The sequence below is a fragment of the Kogia breviceps genome, chromosome 2 (assembly GCF_026419965.1).
Source record: "Kogia breviceps isolate mKogBre1 chromosome 2, mKogBre1 haplotype 1, whole genome shotgun sequence".
Classification (NCBI taxonomy): domain Eukaryota; kingdom Metazoa; phylum Chordata; class Mammalia; order Artiodactyla; family Physeteridae; genus Kogia; species Kogia breviceps.
This window is the reverse complement of record NC_081311.1, coordinates 194,454,035-194,472,875: the sequence shown is the minus strand read 5'-3', so window position 1 is coordinate 194,472,875 and position 18,841 is coordinate 194,454,035. Positions and strand designations below refer to the sequence as shown.

The 18,841-nt window shown below is 49.9% G+C and overlaps 1 protein-coding gene across 4 annotated transcripts in view; it reads right to left on the bottom strand.

Annotated features, from left to right (window-relative positions):
• The window catches only part of DIS3L2 (DIS3 like 3'-5' exoribonuclease 2), a 361,464-nt gene that overhangs the window by 59,481 nt on the left and 283,142 nt on the right, over positions 1-18,841 (bottom strand). For 2 of the 4 annotated variants that reach the window (XM_067027175.1, XM_059053623.2), the window contains exon 13: positions 13,541-13,774. The exons of 1 other annotated variant lie outside the window; for it this stretch is intronic. In XM_067027175.1, coding sequence (XP_066883276.1) covers positions 13,541-13,774 — 234 coding nt within the window. Of the gene's footprint in view, positions 1-1,208; positions 1,714-2,209; positions 2,281-13,540; positions 13,775-18,841 lie in introns of those variants that run through there. One more of the 4 variants, XM_067027177.1, reaches the window with a different exon arrangement.

Sequence of the window (18,841 nt, the reverse complement as noted above, 5' to 3'; positions counted from 1 at the left end):
TGGTGGCCACAGGAGAGCTGAGTCCGGGCCTGGGGCTGAGTCTGGAGCAGAAGTGCCCCAAATGAGCTCCAAGCTCGGCCTCTGGGCAAACAGGACAGATCTCCACAGGGACCAAGAAGGAGTCCTCAGCAGCAAGGGGTCAGGAATCCAGGCCCGGAGGCTGGACAGCCGGGCGTGCAGCGGGCAGGGAGAAGCTCAGGCAGAGCTCTGCTCCCCTCTGAGCCCGGAAGTGTGCTGCTCCTGCAGGCTAGCCGGGGAGGCAAGCAAGACTGCAAGCTTGGCTGGACAGAAGCTTGCAGGAAAAGCTAAGTCCCCGGACGTAGCTGGGGTGGGGGACAGGAAAATGAAGGGAGAGCTCCTTGCAATTTCCACAGCAAAACTCGTTGTAGCAAAGCAGGCTGGCATTCTCAGAGCTCAGAAACAGCTCCCAGTTCAAATGTACTTCAAAGCCAGGAGACTGTTATTCATTAGCAAACTTTCTTATTTAAGGGACTGCCAATTTAATGCTGACAAGCAGATAAGAAACCTGCTGGGATCCCCTCCCTGGGTGCTGTCCTTCAGGTCTGCGCTCATTTCCTCCCACTCTGGCACATTCCTTTTACCTCCCCCACCCCACCCCCACCCCCACCCCCCGCCCCCCGCCCCGGGAGTGGTGTGTTCAAAATTCAAGGGCAATTAAACACTTTCTAATTTGCTTTCAGCACTTGTAGTGTTTCCTTACAGCAAATTTTTAATTGCTATTTTGTACAGGAGAAAACTTTTAAAAACAGAATGACCTTGTTTCTCATTGACTTTTAACGTGGCCCCTTCAAATCATAGCTAGTGTCCCCAGGTAAAATGCCAAAGCAGCCACTTCCACACTCGGCCCAAACTTAACGTTTCCCGTGCTCCAGCTTGCTCTCTTTGTGTCTGTATTCTGTCCATGAGACATCAAGCTTCTCTGAGGGCTGGGACCATGCTCTAATCTCTTTGTTCCAGTATCTAGCACAGTACTCTGTGCCTAGTAGATATTTTTTTTAAATGTGAGAAATTAAAGACATCAGTCAGAAGGGATGTTCTAAAGTTATAAAATACTTTTAAAGCTCTTAAATTCTCTTTAGTTAAAAATGTCTGTCACGTGCCATTTAAAATGGGAACGAAAGAAGTACAAAACAAACAACTGTGTTATAATAATACCATTCTTTAAAAACGTGGGAATTTCCTGAGCAATAACAAACAGGGCCACAGCTTCAAGTTCTATGGGCACAGTGTCCTACCGTGGGGACATTCTGAGTGCTAGGAGCAGCTTGCAGCATATGCCGCTTCTGTCCCAACACCATAGATTTATGAGTGAGAAAGAGGTTGCAGCGAAGTGTCTGCCTTCTACACAGCTGATACTCAAGAATGCAGGCAGGGAGGGAGGGAAGGGAATAAAGAGACAGAACCACAGAAGGACGCGAATGAAAACCCAGGCAGTACTGCATGAGGCACCGATAGGAGATACGTGGAGAAGGAGGCAGCCTGTTGGAAGCGGCTTCTGGAAGAAGTGGGCGGCCTGCTAGGGGGAGCGAAGTGGAGGCCCAGGCCATGCGAAGGCAGGCAAGGACCAGCGAGTACAGGAGACGGGTGGGTGGGAAATGGGGAACACCAAACACCGGCTGCATCACCGAGGGCCTCCAAAGCCAGGGGGCATTTGGATCCGATGGAACAATCCAGCAGCTCGCAAACGCTGGTCTGAGATCAACGAAATGAGAAAAAGGTTTTCCACAAAGCTCAACCAAGCCAATGTGAGACTGCCCTGAACAGTGAAATTAAGTCTTCCTTTGTTTTGGTGCTAAAATGTTTTCATTTATAAAATCGTGGAGGAAGTAGGCAGTAATTGGCTTTTAAAGAAAATGTTCCTGTTTGGCAAAATAAAACCTAGCGATCCCGTATCTCATCCCAGAATATGAAAGGGAATCTCACTATGCATGAAATCTGCTTAAGGAGACTGCAGGTTCTTGAGTGACAGGTGAAAACAGCATTTGGGGGAACTCAGTCCGGCGGCGGAGTTCAGGACAGACAGCTGACAGAACAGCGGCAGAGCCCCCGGGGTTGCAGAACCACGCAAATCTGAATCAGCTGGGCCTGCCCCAAGAGGCAGTCATGGTTGACATCTAAGCATCAGCTGCAAGGGTTCCTTTTCCCCAGTGCAGGTTTTACTAACGTCAAAGGATTCCATGTCTCTTACGTAGCTGTTTGGCTCACGTTCAAGTGACGTGGGGTGTGACATGGGGGCAGGACGAGGACATGCAGAGTGTCCTGTGAATAGAAAGGGGAGAGTTCAGGAGCTTCCTAATCATGAGAACAATTACCCAAAAGCCAGGGCCCTGGAGGAGCCAAACCTGTCCCGTCTGTCAAAGCCACTTACCTGAAAGGCTCGCACCACAGAGAGAACGGAGGCACCGGCCACCGCCCCGCTCGACCCCCAGAAGTTTCTTATATACCATCTTGTCAGGGTGAGAGCCCTTTGTCTCACTTCACCGCCCCCTGGAAATGCTAGGGACTTCAGTTTGAATCATCTGGGCACCATCTCAACCCCAGCTGTGATGTGAGTTCTCTTTTCTTCTCAGACAGCCCAGCGGCAACTAATACAGAAACTCTGTCTTGTGGAAATCATTTCCATTAAAAGCAAAAGCAGGCTCTGATCAGAAATTCACCGAGGGAGAATTAGGCTAGGGACCCCACCATGGTATACAGATCGTTTCCATCGCACCATGGGGGAAAGGCGGACGGCGGCTGACGTTAGCTCACCCCAGAAGGACTCTTTTCAAGAGGCAGGTGGGCGGGGGGGCTTGGTGCCTTGCCCACCTTTCCACGCCCGCAAATCAGGTCTCCGACAAGAGCCTGCGCATCTCCCTTTCCAGGGGGCCGCACTGGGGGTCTCTTTGCCTTCCCCCAGAGAGCCTCTTTTGCCGGGGTCCCCGAGGGGTGCAGCTTGGTCTGAGGATACAGAGGTGAACACAGAAGTGCTCAGGAAGCCTCAGAAGCACTGCCAGCCCCCTGGGGTGCTAAAGCTTCCCGGCTCCCCACACCTGTTCAGGCAGCTCCACCTTGAGAAAGTCCTCATGACACCCTGTCCTAAACCCTGTATGCCCTGGCAAGTAACCAAACACCCAACCCTTTTATTCAAGAGAGAAGGAAACCTCTCTGATTCATAATAAACATTTAATTCTCTTACATAAGCACACCTCTCTTCTAGAGCTACAGTCCTTCTCCCAGATCACAACTGCCATCGTCTTTTTAAAAAGACCAATATGCACAGAGATGCTCAGTGACCTTGAAACACCCTTAACAACAAGCACTGGGCAGGGACTGCAGATATAAAGGTGAACAGATGCTGTCCTTACCCTCAGGGAACTTACAGTTTTAGAGAAGGAGACAGGGAAGCAAATGGAAAATGACCAGGCAACATGAACATGTGATCAAGACCGGTGACAGGTATAAACAAAGTGCTCTGGGAGCCCTAAGCAGGACGGGGGGATGGATGCGCTAGCCAGTGCAAGCTTCTCTGCAGCAGGATTTAGTTTCAGTCGTCAGCTTCCAGTGAGAAACGTTTACAGGGGTGGGGGTAGAGCTTTTCCCTTCTATAAGAAATGAGCCTGGATAATAGGCAAGTAGAAAGAACCAGTAGGCAAGCGAAAAGCTTCTGGAGGTGGAGTAGGAGACACGCTTACTTTCTAAAGTTATATAAAAAGCAGCCTTCCGCGTTCTGCTGAGGACATATCCTGGCCATCTTGGCCAAGGGCAGAAGCACCAGCTACTGGCGCTCCTTGGCAGCCACGGCACGGGCGGGCACCTAGTGGTGAAGGCCGTGCTAGGACTCGGTAGCCAGTAGCCCTGGTGCCCAGTGTGCTGGAGGGCACATTCCCCTCTCTGCCTCTGGCTACTTTCTGCTCCCTCTAATCACCCCACAATCAGAGTTTCTTCTTACAGCATTAACTTCTGGGCAGTTCCAAATGCTTGAACTGGCTCAAGCTGCCTTCTCTAATCCAAACTTTATCAGTAATAGATGGAACATTTTGATCTCGGTCTGACTTGTGTGTCTATGTCTCAGCGGTTCAGAACTCAGAACGGAGAGGAGTGGGATGGAACATGTACGTCCCTTAAATCTCAACAGGGTGGGCAATCGGTGACCCTCAGCTCTTCTCCACCAATCATGTCCTTCACTTTGTGCACCATGCGATTCAGGGCTTCCCTTCCCAAGCAGCCTTCTTTCACTAATCCCATCTACCTAAGAACCATCAGGTTGGGTATTCCTCTAGTCCTGTGTCAACTCACTATGCCCTTGCTTTTACCTTACTGAAGTTTCCTGTAAGTACACAGAGTTCTTCACAAATTCACTACGCAACTTTAGGGTGGAAAGTTTGTCTTCCACCGCCTAAGGCTCCTTCACAGAGCTCTGAGTAGTACTTGTAACAAGATAGGAACTCAAGAAGTATCTGTCCAGTGAGAGCCGGAAATCATGTCTGAGTCTGTATTTTTAACAACTTCCAGAATAATACTACCTGTATTCCTTCCAATTTTTGAAAATTATGAGTAACTGACTCTGTGACATGCCTAAAGAAGAGTGAGCACATGAAAAGTTTAGGGTTATAATAACAAGCTGCTCAGCAAAGTTACTCCGACACTTAATGATACAGCTTAGTCTTTATGCGTATGCTAACAAGCCACAAACAGTGGCCAACTCACATAAGTGGGTGTAATTAGTGCTACTTATATACAACTAGGTCAAGTTTGCAAGTCTGTCTCTTGTCCACGCCTCGGGATGCATAAATGTGGATTGTTTGCTCTGATTCCACATGAAATTACAGTGTGATTACTAAACCAATCTCTCCTTCAAGGGAGAGATTTCAATGCCCTCTGACTGGGAGGTCCTGTGCCTCACGTCCCCTGGAAGCTGGAGGCCGTGGCCGTGGCCGTGTCCTCCTCAGCTGCCCCACTATTCCCCAGAGCCACCCTCGATAGCCTGGGGGCTGAAGGGCTCAAAAGAGCACCGACTCTTGGCTGTGGATATCTGTATAAATGAGATGAACAGATGAAAATGAAAATCTTGCTCATAATAATGAAACTGGTAACTGGGAGAAAGGGGAAAATTCTGACAGGGTGATAATTACTCTTTAAGCCTCCCTGATTCTAGAACTATCTCCACGGCTGACGTGATGCACTGCTCGTCAACGTTTAACCAGAAGCTCTGAACTTCTAGTAAAAGCCTTCCTGTACTGTTTACCATTACCTTAAAGAGAAGTGTAGTAATTCTTATGGTGGCAGCAGTGACACAGAGCAATTCTGTTCTCTGTAGTCTTAATGCAATTGGACTTCCTTTTAATTATTCATGTCAGGCCAACCCAAACAATGCCTGACAGCTACACACAGAGCAACAAAAAAGGTTAGTGAGGTTACAAATGTTCTCCAAGGATCTGAGACTGCAACAATAGTTCTCAGCACCGTTTCAAATACGATGGGTTTCTTATTGAGTCTAACGAGTAGAAAGAAGGACTTTGACTGGGGCGGGAGATCGTTCTCCAGTCTTGACTTTACCGAGTTTAGGAAGAAGCTCTGAACCACCTCTCTTATCATTTTACAGTTTAGGACCCTTATGAGTTTTTTTTTTTTTTTAATAATGGCTAATGCAAATAGGAAGAGTCTATGCTGTAACACATTGAACAATAGGAAAGATGAAGAAAGAATCCAAGACCACAGTCACTGGGACATTTCAGGAGACCTAGTCTGACTCAGAGAGAGAGAGAGAGAGAGAGAGAGACAGACAGACAGACAGACCCCCACACCCCCACCCATGTAGGCAGAGAACTTCTGACAGGTATTTCCGTCATAGGTGCCCTTATTCACAGGCTACTAGAAAGAGGATAAACTGCTGGGAATGTGGCAATGTTTCAAAATTCTTAAATATGTCTATATTTCTGACCCCATCAGCACAGTTCCAGGACTGTTCCAAAGAAATAACCAGAGATCACAATAAAGATTTATGAACACAGATGGCCATGGCACTATTTATAGTATCAAAAAATCAGAAACTAAAAATCCACAATTGGGGCAAGGTTAAATGTTTAAGAGCATATTCGTATGATGGAATATTACATAGGCATTATAAGGTTTTAGAAGAATTTTGAATGACATGGGAAAAAATTTATATAATATTAAAATGCAGAATATAAACACTTCCTGTATGCTACGCTAACCACTCCTCCTTCCTACCTGAAGTGGGAAATTCATAAGAAATCATAATATACCAAAATATTAAAAAGAATATACTTTTGCTTTCATAATCTGATTTAAAGCTTCCTTTCTAAGGAAAAAGTGGGGACCAAAGGGGCCTAACTAAGAACAGAGCAGGAGGAAGTGTTTCTCGCCCTCCTGTGTGTCTGGTGCCACATGCCTCCCCACTACAGCTCATTTCTCTGCAGCTTAAGGACCACTTCCATGCTGCTGGCTCCCAAATGGCTGCCTCTAGGTGAGCCCTCCTGACTGCCCTCCACATGCTTATTCCACATCTCGACCTGTTCTGTCTCCAGCTGGCCCCTCAAACTCAACAGACCCCCAGCGGAAGCCATCTGATTTCTTCTCAGCTCTCCTATCCTAAGGTATTTCCTGGTCAGTCCGTGGTACTGCATCAATGCACACGCCTGAACCTGAAGCCCGACCCCCTGATTCAAATCTCCTCCCTCACCACCCGCCCCCGCTCCCTTCCACATCTAGTCAGGACAGTCAATTTGTCAAGGCTTGCGATCCTTTCTCCTCCTTCCGCGCTCGGATCTGTGATTTTCTCTCTCCGCAGGGGCTCGATCTCAGGTTGGGCCCTTGTCATTTCTCTCTTGGAATATAAGCTTCCTTTACTTTCTTCTTTTCAGTCTACTCTCCGTACTACAGCCAGGAAGCTCTTTCTAGAACACAGTTCTGATCACGTGCCTTCTGTATCTGAAATCGTCCCACGGCTCCCGAGCCCGTTCCTGCAGACCTCACGGCCTGGCCCCTGCTCCCTCCTCCAGCTGCTCTCCGTGTCCGCGTGTCCGCATGCCACACCACACGACCTGGAGCAATCCGACGCTGCCCAAAGGCGCCACCCCCTCGCCCCTTCCACGCCTGCGCCAGCACTTTGCGTGAAATGCCCCACCCCTTGCATTCGGAGCCTGGCTAGCCCCTCAAGTCTTTTAAAGACCTTGGTGTACATACTGCCCCTGCGGGGAAGTCCTCCCTGATCCCGAGACTGGGCCCATCCTCTCCAATGCAGTCTCAGCACACTCTGCGACAGCTCTGTCACAGCACTTCACTTCTTCTCTGTGATCTGCCGGCTCCTTCACTACACTATAAACTTAAGGACGGGGACTGTTCATTTCCAGCACCTACCACATACTTGCTTTCTGTACCCAATAAATGCTTTCTGAAGACATGCTGAAGGGAGGACTCTATGACTTAGAAAATAGAGACCAAGTCTACAAACATATCCAACCACCTCATCAATAGCTTACTCTTGTGCTCAAGTGATGACATAAATAAGAAGATCAAGGAGGAGCCAGATAGGATGACTATGCCCATCCTTCTTACCTTGGACCAACTATCACACTATACAAAAATTAAACAGCAGAGAGCTGGAATGCTCATTTCTTAAAAATAACTGTATTGTAGAGAAAGAACAGAAACATACTTAACTATATTTTAAAATGCATGATCCAACAAAACACGTTATTACATACAGCAGCAGGGGTCGGGGGGGTGGGAGAAACGCCGTACAGCTTTCTGTGAGTCAAGTTTTGCAACGGCTGTCTTCCCACCTTCGGCATCCTAGCAGACGGCGGAGCCAGCGTCTCTGCAGGTGGGCTCAGGAAGGCGGGGCGGATGGGATGAGATCTGACTGTGAAGAGGCTGCTGAGCTTGCAGAGGTGGGAAATTAAGAACCACTGTTCTTTTTGCTTTAGGCTAATTAAAGCTACCTGACTGTAAATAGGGTAAGGGAACTGGTGCTAAACGGATTCATTCCTTTACTTCTAGCCTCCAACTGCACCTGTTAAGTATGATACTAATCAAAGGAATAGTTTACTTAATTGCATGAAACTATCCCGAGGGGTAACTCAGCTCAAGCGTTCTCTATTACCAGCCCAACTCCCCAGTGCAGTGGTGAACGGCCGCTAAAAGCTGACTGGGTAAGAGAGCTGGATTTCATTCAAGCAGGGGTCAGCATACTATGGATCACAGGTCAAATGTGGCCTACCACCTACTTTCTGTATGGCTCACAAGCTAGGAACGGTTTTTATATTTTTAAATGATTCACAAATAATCAGAGGAAGAATACTGTTTTGTGCCATGAAAATTATATGAAATTCAAATGTCAGTGTCCTTAAAGTTGTACTGGAACACAGCCACACTCATTTGTTTGTCTGTCCCTGGCTGCTTTCGCACTACAACAGCAGGGTTGAGTAGCTGAGACAGAGCCCAGATGGCCTACAAAGCCTAAAATATTTGCTGTCTGGCCCTTTGCAGAAAGTCTGTGGAGCCCTTACTTAAAAGGCTGGGCTAGGCCAAGGTCATCCATGATAGCATTCCACAGCAGCTCGGGTCCCAAGATATCTAAAAATCATTTCCACCAAAAAGTTTACCTTTACGATCAAGTCCACTCAAAGAAACTGCCTGAAGTTTGGGCTTCAGAACTGTGCCAGGTGGAATCACATAGATGCAGCTGAGAATTTAGTAAAGGCTCCTTTAGTCTGATGGAAGCATCAGATTCTCTTCGCTATAACTTTCTCTAAATTCAGAACGTCAGCGGCCCGGCAGGAGTCATTCCCATCCCCTGACCCCCTGCCGGGGACCCCAGAAGTGGCACAGTTTCCCCGCAGTCATGCTTGTTTCTCCAGAAGCCCTCACGCAGAGTGTGAGGTCTCTAAGCGCTATCACCTGACTGAGCAAGGTCGGGCTGGAGAGAAAGCGCCAGAAAGCTGCAGGTGTAGTTTCCTGAAGACAGTCAATATTCCCTAAGAAGTTTTTGTTTGGGGGCTCCATTTAGCACCCCACTATCCTCCCTTGCTATCCTTTCTGAAGGCAACGGCCCAGGCGCAGAACTCAAAAAGGAGCCAAGGCCTTGTCATCCTATCATGTCAGAGTCAGGCAGGGTCAGCTCCACCCCTAGGTGGGAGCGGGCTACCGGGTGTGCACAGACAGAAGTGCCAGGGAGCTTGCGCACTCCCCTGAACCAGAGCAGGGAGTGGAGGCCTCTCACGGTTCCCCTTTCCCAAAGCTCAAGATTTGCATATCATCATAAGCCATTATGATTACTTTTACTATAAACACAAAAATGTCTGGGACTCCCTTTATGGGAGTCTCCTTTTAAGAAGCAGGAGGGACGTGTTATAAATAAAAAAAATAACACAAGCATCTGCGTTCAATTCTAGATTTAACATGGCAGCAGAAAACAAGGGATATTATTCAACTCATCCAACCAAAAAGCACATAGAATGCACTCGGCACCTGCACTGACTTTCGGGGCAGCGAAACAAAGCAGCATCATGTCACTGAGCTAGGACCTCTTAGAACTAGGTTCGCCCTCTAGGTAAAAAAAGATGCTTGGAGCAGTCAAACCAACCTCGAAGGCAGCGCTTCGCAGTCTGTTTCACACCACAGTACCTACAGAACTTGCTAATGTTTGAGCATACACTGGGTACGCACACAGGACCGCGGGCAGGGGGTCCCAGGGGACTGGAGCCAGCTCAGGTGGCCCTGCGGCCTGAGGGGGCTCTATCTGAGACACGGGCCAGGCAGCTCTGGCCTGAGCTGTTGCCTGCAATCACCCAGTGATCAAGCTGCTCTGCGTTTCTGCAGTTACTGTGACCTCCAACCCAGTCTGTCCTCGACCTGGCAAACAGGCCCCACGCTGGTGTCCTCCACCTCACCCATTCTGGAGATCATCACAGTAAACTGATTTCTTGGAGAGGCGAAGCTGCTGGCTTAGCAGGTTTACCCTGCGTTCAAGGGCGCGCAGCGCGACAGATGCTGTCCCCTCTCACGGAGGCCTCTCACAGACCCTCTCTAATTGAGGCTGGTGTAGGAGGACATAGTTTTTTTTTAGGACTGCCACCAAAAATGCAGACACAGTGAACTGGGGCAAACGCAGCATCAGAGAGCAACTCCAAACAGCAGGCTCCGCCCGAAGCGCGGAGGAGAGGTGGATTTTCGTGAGGGCGCACGCGCGCAGTAGGCGCAGGAGGACAAACGCAGCGACTGCTGAATGGGGCCATTTAGCTGACTTATAAAGGGTCTCCTCGCTGCAGGAGATTGATGTGCTGCTCCTTCTAAAGCTCTGGTCCACACATTTGTTTTCTGGGGAAACAAGGAATCAGCTCCAAGGACGCAATTCCATTATTTTCAAACCTTAATTAACTGGAACCTAATTAGGACTTGCAGGGTTCTTTTTTCTCCCTTTGAAGGAAAACTCTTCTCTCTCAAGTCAGCATGGTGTAAATGGAGGAAAAGCGAACAAAGAGTGGGCTATCTGGATTTCTTGCATGTAAGCAACTCATCTAACCTTTGGGGACTTCAGCTTCTAATCTATACATTGAGAGGGCTGATGAAATACAGGTATCTAAAGTTATTTTCATTGGGATTGACATATACACACTACTCTATATTATAAAACAGATAACTAATAAGGACCTACTGTAGAGCACAGGGAACTCTACTCAATACTCTGTAATGGCCCCTATGGGAAAAGAATCTAAGAGTGGATATATGCAGATGTATAACTGATTCACTTTGCTGTACAGCAGAAAGAAAACACTGTAAATCAACTACACTCCAATAAAAATTAATTGAAGAGTTATTTTCAGCAATAAAATTCTGACTCTAAGACATGCCAACAGATCAGGATCAATCTGAGACTGTGATCATTCTTCTACCCTGACTACCACACCCCTCGTACTGCGAGCTGAGATTGCTGATGGTCTTTTACAGTGTTTAGCCTGTTTAACATATTTAATTCAATCCAATTTTATAACAATCTGATGGGGAAAGGTTTCTAAAATGGTATAACAGAACCCTCTCATCTGATGTGCCTGAAGCAGTGGTGGGTTAGTTTTTCCAGAAGCTAAAGAGGGGACTCATACAGAAGAGATACATACATAACTAAACATTTGTTTTACTTAATTTATCTAAGTCTACATTCATTCACTTTTAGAAAAAATGTAAAGCTTTTTGAAAAGGTATGCTAATTGGATTTCTACATACTTTTTTCTGATCAACTACTCATAATTTATCATGTATAATTTATAGTTTTTGTTTCACTAAAAGAGAGTGAGAGCTTAGACATCTGCAAAGCAATCGCGGTACAGAATTCCTCCTGAATTTTAGGATCTCTTCCCCCACTCTTCTACAGCCAAACAGCAGAACTTTGGGAGATTCTTCTTCATCAAGGGTTTCCAAACAATTTAACTTAGTTTTCACAGAAACACCAGCTTTTAAAAATGTTCTTACAGTTTACCTAATATTCAGTTAAACTGCATAATTGTAACAACATGGACCACTGGCGTAGCCAGGATGGGAATCAAGAGGGCCGACCCTTGACGCACAGCTCCTCCGGTGGGAGGGAGCACAGCCAGCGCGGGCAGCACCCCGTGGGCACTGGTCACTGTGTCGGGCAGGTGGGGCGGCCAGGTGAGGGGTCCAGGGATGCTGGCGGAGAGGCTTGTGTAGGGCCTGGGGAGAAGGGCAGGGCTGGAGAAACTAATTTTAGTGTCCTCAGCATCTAACTGGTAATTAAAATCATAAGAACAGGGCTTCCCTGGGGGCGCAGCGGTTGAGAGTCCGCCTGCCGATGCAGGGGACGCGGGTTCGTGCCCCGGTCCGGGAGGATCCCACGTGCCGCGGAGCGGCTGGGCCCGTGAGCCGTGGCCGCTGAGCCTGCGCGTCCGGAGCCTGTGCTCCGCAACGGGAGAGGCCACAACAGTGAGAGGACCGCGTACCGAAAAAAAAAAAAAAAAAAAATCATAAGAACACAGGAATTCATTCGGGGAGGGAGTGTGGACAGAGAAAAAGAGGGTGGGGTAGTCTCCAGGGAATGCCAACTGTAAAGGGCTGAGCGGAGGAAGAGGCTCCTGCAAAGGACGTGAAGAGAGATGTATGAAGAGAAGCAGAGAACCAGGAGGTGAGCTTCAAAGGCCAAATGCAGGACAGAAGTCCAGGAAGCAAACACTGAGAAGCATCCTCGGATTTACAGCCAGGCAGCCGCTGGTAAGTGAGAATGAGGTTCACACCCCCAAAGAACGATCTCACTAAAGGAAGGAGAGGAGCTCCTCCATCCTCGTCCACGCCCGTGACGCCTCCTCCACTGGCTCTGCCGCCTCCTTCAGCAGCCACTCTGCCTACTGCCTCCCAAGTGGCATTCTCGAGCAGGCAGGTCTGCTCAGGCTACCTGAGCCCAGGCAAGGGAAGGAGGGGCATGGGGGTTCCAGAAGATGCCTGACTCTCCCAGGCACAGGCAGAACGGATGAGCCATTTGTCCCAAGAGCCGCTAACTTATTCGTAGGCCCAGGGCAGCGCCTGTTTGCCATGGCTTCTGAGAAGCATTTGTGTAAGTTTATCACAAAAAGTAGGATGCGATGAAATCTTCAATTAGAACGTTTGACAACAAGGCTTTTGAGGTCTCTCCCAGCCGAAAGGCGCAGAGAAAGAGTCTCTGCGAGGCTGCGCTTTACCAATCCCGTGGCCCAACTCATTTTCCAAAAGCTCCCAGAGACTTCCCGCAGGGTACGGAGACCAGGCGAGGAGAGCGAGTCCACTGGGGTTTGGGGAAGAAACATAAATGCTGCACAATATGGAACAAAGGCTCCCCTCTGTAACATACTGGCAAGTAACGAGGAAGGAACTGCTGGATCTGAAGAGTTAGCAGCTCTCAGACGTGGACGCCGAGCGGGTCTGGGTGGCAGCTGTCTGAGTCCCAGAGGGCTGTCAGCGCGCCTGTGATACTCAAGATACTATTTCGATACTATTCCGGGCCGTCGCTTTCTCCGACGGCCAACGTTCTACAGTCTCCTCAGTTCTCTGCTTTCTCAGATATTAGTCCAGATATTTGTAAATATATAAATCTTTTTGGAAGACAAGGGATAAGAAGAGACACTTTCGTTTTAAAGCCTAACGGTCAGATATGGGTCAACTGCTTTCTACACTTCCATGTTTCCTGTTCCCGACTCCCGTAAGAGGGATGTGAGATGGAAACGGGGTGAGGATCAAGTAAGTACTGGATCCAGCCTCACCAGGAAGACCAGACGGGAGTTTTGGTCCCGGAGCCACCCAGACGGACACCACCCTTTCACCTTGGCTCGTGTCATTAGGCCCTGAGTGCCCGTGGAGTTGGGAGGGCAGGTGGGGGGTGGCTCCTGCCTGACTCAGAGGACACTATTTCAGCGCAGTGATTGAGGAGAGGAGGAGGGGGGAGCCCAGGACTGCCACGCGAAACCTGACACACACTGGGTTCTGGCCGAAGCCAAACCTGCTGGTTGTTGAAAAACAAGAAGCGACTGACCTGATCCAAACGAAGTGCGCCGCCCGCGAACCGCTGTTGACGTAATTCCTTTGCGATACCGTGCAGGTTCAAAACCGCCCGGTGCACTTCCTCACTGGTGTGCTCCGGGGAGACGGGGGGCAGCTCCTTCTCGGGGATCTTCCTGGTTGGGCCTTCAATCATGCTCTGGGCGTGTTCATAGCTCAGTTTGGTGCAGGAGCGGATGATAGTCTGGCCAAACCATTCACTGAGGATCTGCAAAGATGGACAGATTGTGAGGGAGATTGTGTGCTTTTTCTTTCACGCAGCCATTCATTCGAACAGATTCTACAGTTTCACGAGCGCCAGCTTTGTGCTCCGAGTGCCACGTGGTTCTGGCGGGGTGCAAAGAGCAGTCCGACGGGGAGCTACTGCCCTGAGGGAGCTCAGGGCGCGGACCGTGCACGCGGTGCAAGTCGAGAGCGGCCTCTAAGCGCACGGGAGGCACGGGCGGGGCCGGGCGGGAGGCTTGAGGCGAAGGGCCTGCTGGAGGCTTTCTCATGAGTTGGGAGAGTGGCCACCAATGCCAAACTGGAAGAGAGAAGAAGGGATGGACGCCGGAGATGTGACAGGTGGGGAATCTTACTGGACCTGATGGGGGCTGAGGGAGAAGGTGCGGCCACGGACAGAAACAGAGAACACAGGTGCACAGCGGGGCGGAGGTAGAGAGAAAACCAATTCCAGTTTGCTCTATTGGGAGCATGTATGTAGAGACAAAGGTCCAGAACAGGGTTTCTCAGCCCTGGCCCTACTGGGCTAATTCTCTCTTGTGCTCCGTAAAACACTCCGTGGCATCCTTGGACTCTACCCACTAAAGGCCAGTAGCACCTCCCCCAAACCCCGAGATGAAAACCGAAAATGTCTCCAGACATTGCTAAATGTTCCCTGGGGGAAACGCAGCCCAGCTTGAGAGCCTTTCAGCAGTGGTGCTTGCTGAGTGGTGGCATTAAAGATGTTTAATCCTTTCAATGTGTCTGTATTCTCTATAATGAACATTTATTACTTTTAAAACAAAAATAAAACATTCAAATATTTTGGGGACTCCTGGGTCTGGGATGCACGGAGGAGATCCAGAGGGCGATCTGCAGCAGGCAGTCGGGGCCTGGGGCAATGAGTGGGCTGAAGGTGGGAGGTGGCATCATCGACCAGAGGGCCCAAGGAGGGAAGAGGGTAAGTAGGAGAGTCGAGGCTGCATTCTCTACGCCCTCCTCCATTTGGGGGAGCCAAAAGAGAAGCTGGAGAATGGAAACAAACAAAAAACAAGGGAGTTCAAAGAGGCAGGAGAAAGATCAGGAGCGTCCAATATTAGAAAAAGCAGGAGAAAGGGCCTCAGAGAAGGGGTACTCAAAAGCTACAGCAGACACTCACGGCACTTCTGACGAGAGAGAGGCACCGCTTACACACTTCCACGTGGCAACTATTTAACTCACACAGCAACGCTAGAAGGTGGGTATTTTATTATTCTCACTTTGCAAACGAGTAAAGCAAGGCAGAGACACATTAAATAAGCTGCCCAAGGTCAGACCACTGGAGAACGGCAAAGCCAGGAACTGAATGCAGGCAGGCCCGCCCCAGGGTCTGAGCTCTCAACCACTAGTGTATGTCAAATGCCACCTGGATGTCAAGGAAGATGAAAACAAAGAAAAGGTCTTTGCATTTAGCATTTGGTTACTGGCGGTCTTTAGGAAGGCTATTTTAGGGGGAAAAGAATGGGGCGGGGTGAGGGACAGGGTCAAATTGCAAAGATCTCAGGCATGTGCTGGGAATGGATTGCAGGGATACTGCCACAGCGCCTCTTCTCGCCCTCAGGGCAACCAGAGCCCTGCCTTCCCTCAGCCTGGCACACACACGCCACGTGCCACTCAAACAGCAACATCTGCTGCGTGTGTTATGATGGGAAAAAGTTTGGGAAGCTCTGGGTTAGGGATGGGTGAGGGACTTCCCCGGTGGCACGGTGGTTGGGAATCCGCCTGCCAATGCAGGGGACACGGGTTCGAGCCCTGGTCCCGGAAGATCTCGCATGCCGCGGAGCAACTAAGCCCGTGCGCCATGACTACTGAGCCTGCGCTCTAGAGCCCACGAGCCACAGCTACTGAAGCCTGTGTGCCTAGAGCCCGTGCTCCGCAGCAAGAGAAGCCACCGCGATGAGAAGCCCGCGCACCGCAACGAAGAGCAGCCCCCGCTCGCCGCAACTAGAGAAAGCCCACAGATGAATAAAAGATGACTCCAGCAAAGACTAGTCCCCTCCCGCAAAAGAGAAACAACTCTAAACTTCTGAAAATAGGGTAATGACTGGGTAAGCTGCGGTAGCAACTCAGTGGCATGTTGTACAATCACTAACGTTGTTACAAAGACTGTGTAAGAACATGGGAAAAGTTTATGCTGTAATATGAAATGGAAGTTAAAAAAATGGAAACCCAACACAGCCAATAAATAAATAAATAAATAAATACGTGTTTTTTGTTTTGTTTTTTAAAGATAGGTGAACGTCCAGCAGCAGAGGCAACGCAGTGAGTGTGGGTGAGCGCTTCCAGAGGACGTAGGACGGGGGTGGTGCTGAGCCGGCAGGACGGAGGACTGTGCCGTGTTTGCAGGCAGGGGAAGAAGCCAGTACAAAAGGAAGACCGGGGATGCGAGACAGCAAAGGGAGTAGTGCCAAGTCGTGCCCAGGCGACCCATCCAGGAGAGGGGAAAAGCGGCCTGGAGAGGGCAGGAGGGAAAGGGGAGGTGAGGGGGAGGAGATCTCGAGGGGAAGAAGAGGGAAGGCGAGAGCACTCACAGCAGATGGCCCCGATCTCTGGAAAAGTGTAGGACAAAGAGTGAAGGGGGCTGGGTGGGGTTCAAGGGCATGCAGACAGTGGAGAAGGTCAGAGATAACTGCTGTGGGAAATGGGATCCGTGAGCGGGGGAAAAGCCAGATGTGCTGAGGGGCAGGGGGGCTTGGGAGAAGGGAGGGAACTCCAATCGGCCACAGAAACTTTCTCCCTGGGCTTGCAAACACCCTTTTCATCAACTAAACCACTGCGGCCACAACTTCAGAGACAAGACTTCCCGAAAAAGACCATCTGAAGGGTCCACAGGTGTTTCCAGAGGGGAACGGGAGGGCCCAGCCACAGCTGTCCACACCACACAACCTCTCGGGGACACAGCTCCTACCCTGGATGGCTAGAGAGACCCCTCTGATACCCTCTCCTTCCACTGAAGGAAGAACCAGTGCTCTTGAAATGGCAGCCGTGAAGCACAGGAGGAGAAGGGTAGCAACCACTCACATTTTTCTTTAGTTCGGTGCAAAGAGCCTTATTATGAAGAGTCTTGAATCTGTAATATCAGACTTTCTTTCTTTAAAACAACCCGCTCAAACTACACTTTCTGGATTATTCCAAGAACTACTCCTATCTCAAGATACAAGCAAATCCAACACTGTGCGCATGACTCTTCTGCCGTGGCAAGCGGGTCCTGAGTCTGGCTCTCGGGAGGTGTCTGTGTGTGCTGAATGCAAGAGGAATTGCAGAGGCAATTCTGGGGACCGCCCGACAGTCCTGTGGGGAAGCAGTGCGTGCACGTCTCCAGAAGAGCCCCTTTCAAGGTCAGCCCACGCTTCTCCTTCCATCCCATTCACACTTCCTGAAAACCCCCCACTAATGGAGCTGCTCCAACCTCCGCTGGGATGACAGGGCCACGACCTATTCATCCTTGTGGTCGCAAAGTTTTCCCCCTGGAGACTCAGCTTGTCTCCTTTTCTCCATTTCATTCCAGTCCCGGTCAGTCAATCCTCCTCCTTCGGTGTGTCCACATCTTTAGCTTGGGAAAGTGTTCCTTTCTGTTCGATTCCACCCCTTTTTCACACAAGCCCTCAGGCATCCGGCTCATAGGCTATCTGGCCTCTTGGGGTCTTTGTCCCCTTTTCCGAGAAGACACAGGTAAGCCCTGCACGCTCACACAGGGTAACCACGGCACACAGGGCCGGGAGACTCGCATCACCCTGACTGGGCATCCATTTTCATGCAAACTGGTGGGTCAGGAACTGCTTTAAAAAGCTAGTGAAAGATCCGGGCCCTCTCCCCTGAAGTATTTACCAACAAAAGTTTGCAGTAAGTTCCAGGAGGTTCCTAGACACCCTGCCACCCTGAAGTCCATGGATCCGGGCTCTAAACAGAGCTCTGTTGCTCCCTCTGAACCCTCATTTAGAGGGCTGGGCGCTGACCAGGGGCCACTTGTCATCCTGAGGAGTTCTTAAAATATATTAACTGTAACTTGACACAATCAGAAGTCTCGCACTCCTCATCAAAACTTACTAGCAATACAAAATGGCTGCACTATCTCAGCCAGTTTGAGCTACTTTTTTTTCCTAACAGGCACCTCTGCTCCTTCAGCTTGTTTCCTTATCAGTCAATGACAGCACCCACGAACACCAGCAAATCTGAAACTCCGCGCTGATGAGAAGCTTCCCACAGCTCTTTCACCTTACTTGAGCCTCCCCTCCCTCAATGCCTGCCTTCCAGAAAATCTGTACCTTCTTCTACTTTTTCAAAAAATTAATTAATTAATTTTTGGCAGTGTTGGGTCTTTGTTGCTGCACGTGGACTTTCTCTGGTCGAGGCGAGCGGGGTCCACTCTTCGTTGCAGTGCGCAGGCCTCTCATTGTGGTGGCCTCTCTCGCTGCAGAGCACGGGCTCTAGGGTGCACAGGCTTCAGTAGTTGTGGCAGGCGGGCTCAGTAGTTGTGGCTTGCGGGCTCTAGAGCGCAGGCTCACTAGTTGTGGTGCACGGGCCCAGCTGCTCCACAGCATGTGGGATCCTCTCGGACCAGAACTCGAACCCGTGTCTCCTGCACTGCCAGGCGGACCCCCAACCACTGCGCCACCAGGGAAGCCCTGTACCTTCTTTCTGAACATACAAAGGGCTGAAGTGGAAGCTCTGAAGCGCCAACAAGAACTTCCTGGCCCAGTGACGGTTGGGCAGCAGAAGCTATCCTGCTTCAAAACAATCCAGTGATTCTGGGCATCATACCTGACACATGGACTAAAAAAATTCTTAGGCCAAGAAACCACACCGTGGGGAGGCAGCAGGATGCCCATCGCAGCCTTACCCGGAGAAGGGCAACAGGAAAGCAGAGACCCAAGCGGGGCCAGGCGGGGGGGTGTTGGTTTCCGGGGGCAGCGTGCCTTACAGTACAGGAGGAAGGCCTCTCTGGACGGAACACCTCATTAATTTCCAATTTGGAAACTGGATTCACATCAACGCCCCGTTCGTAACCAGGGCCAGTGGCAGAAGACAAAAGGAC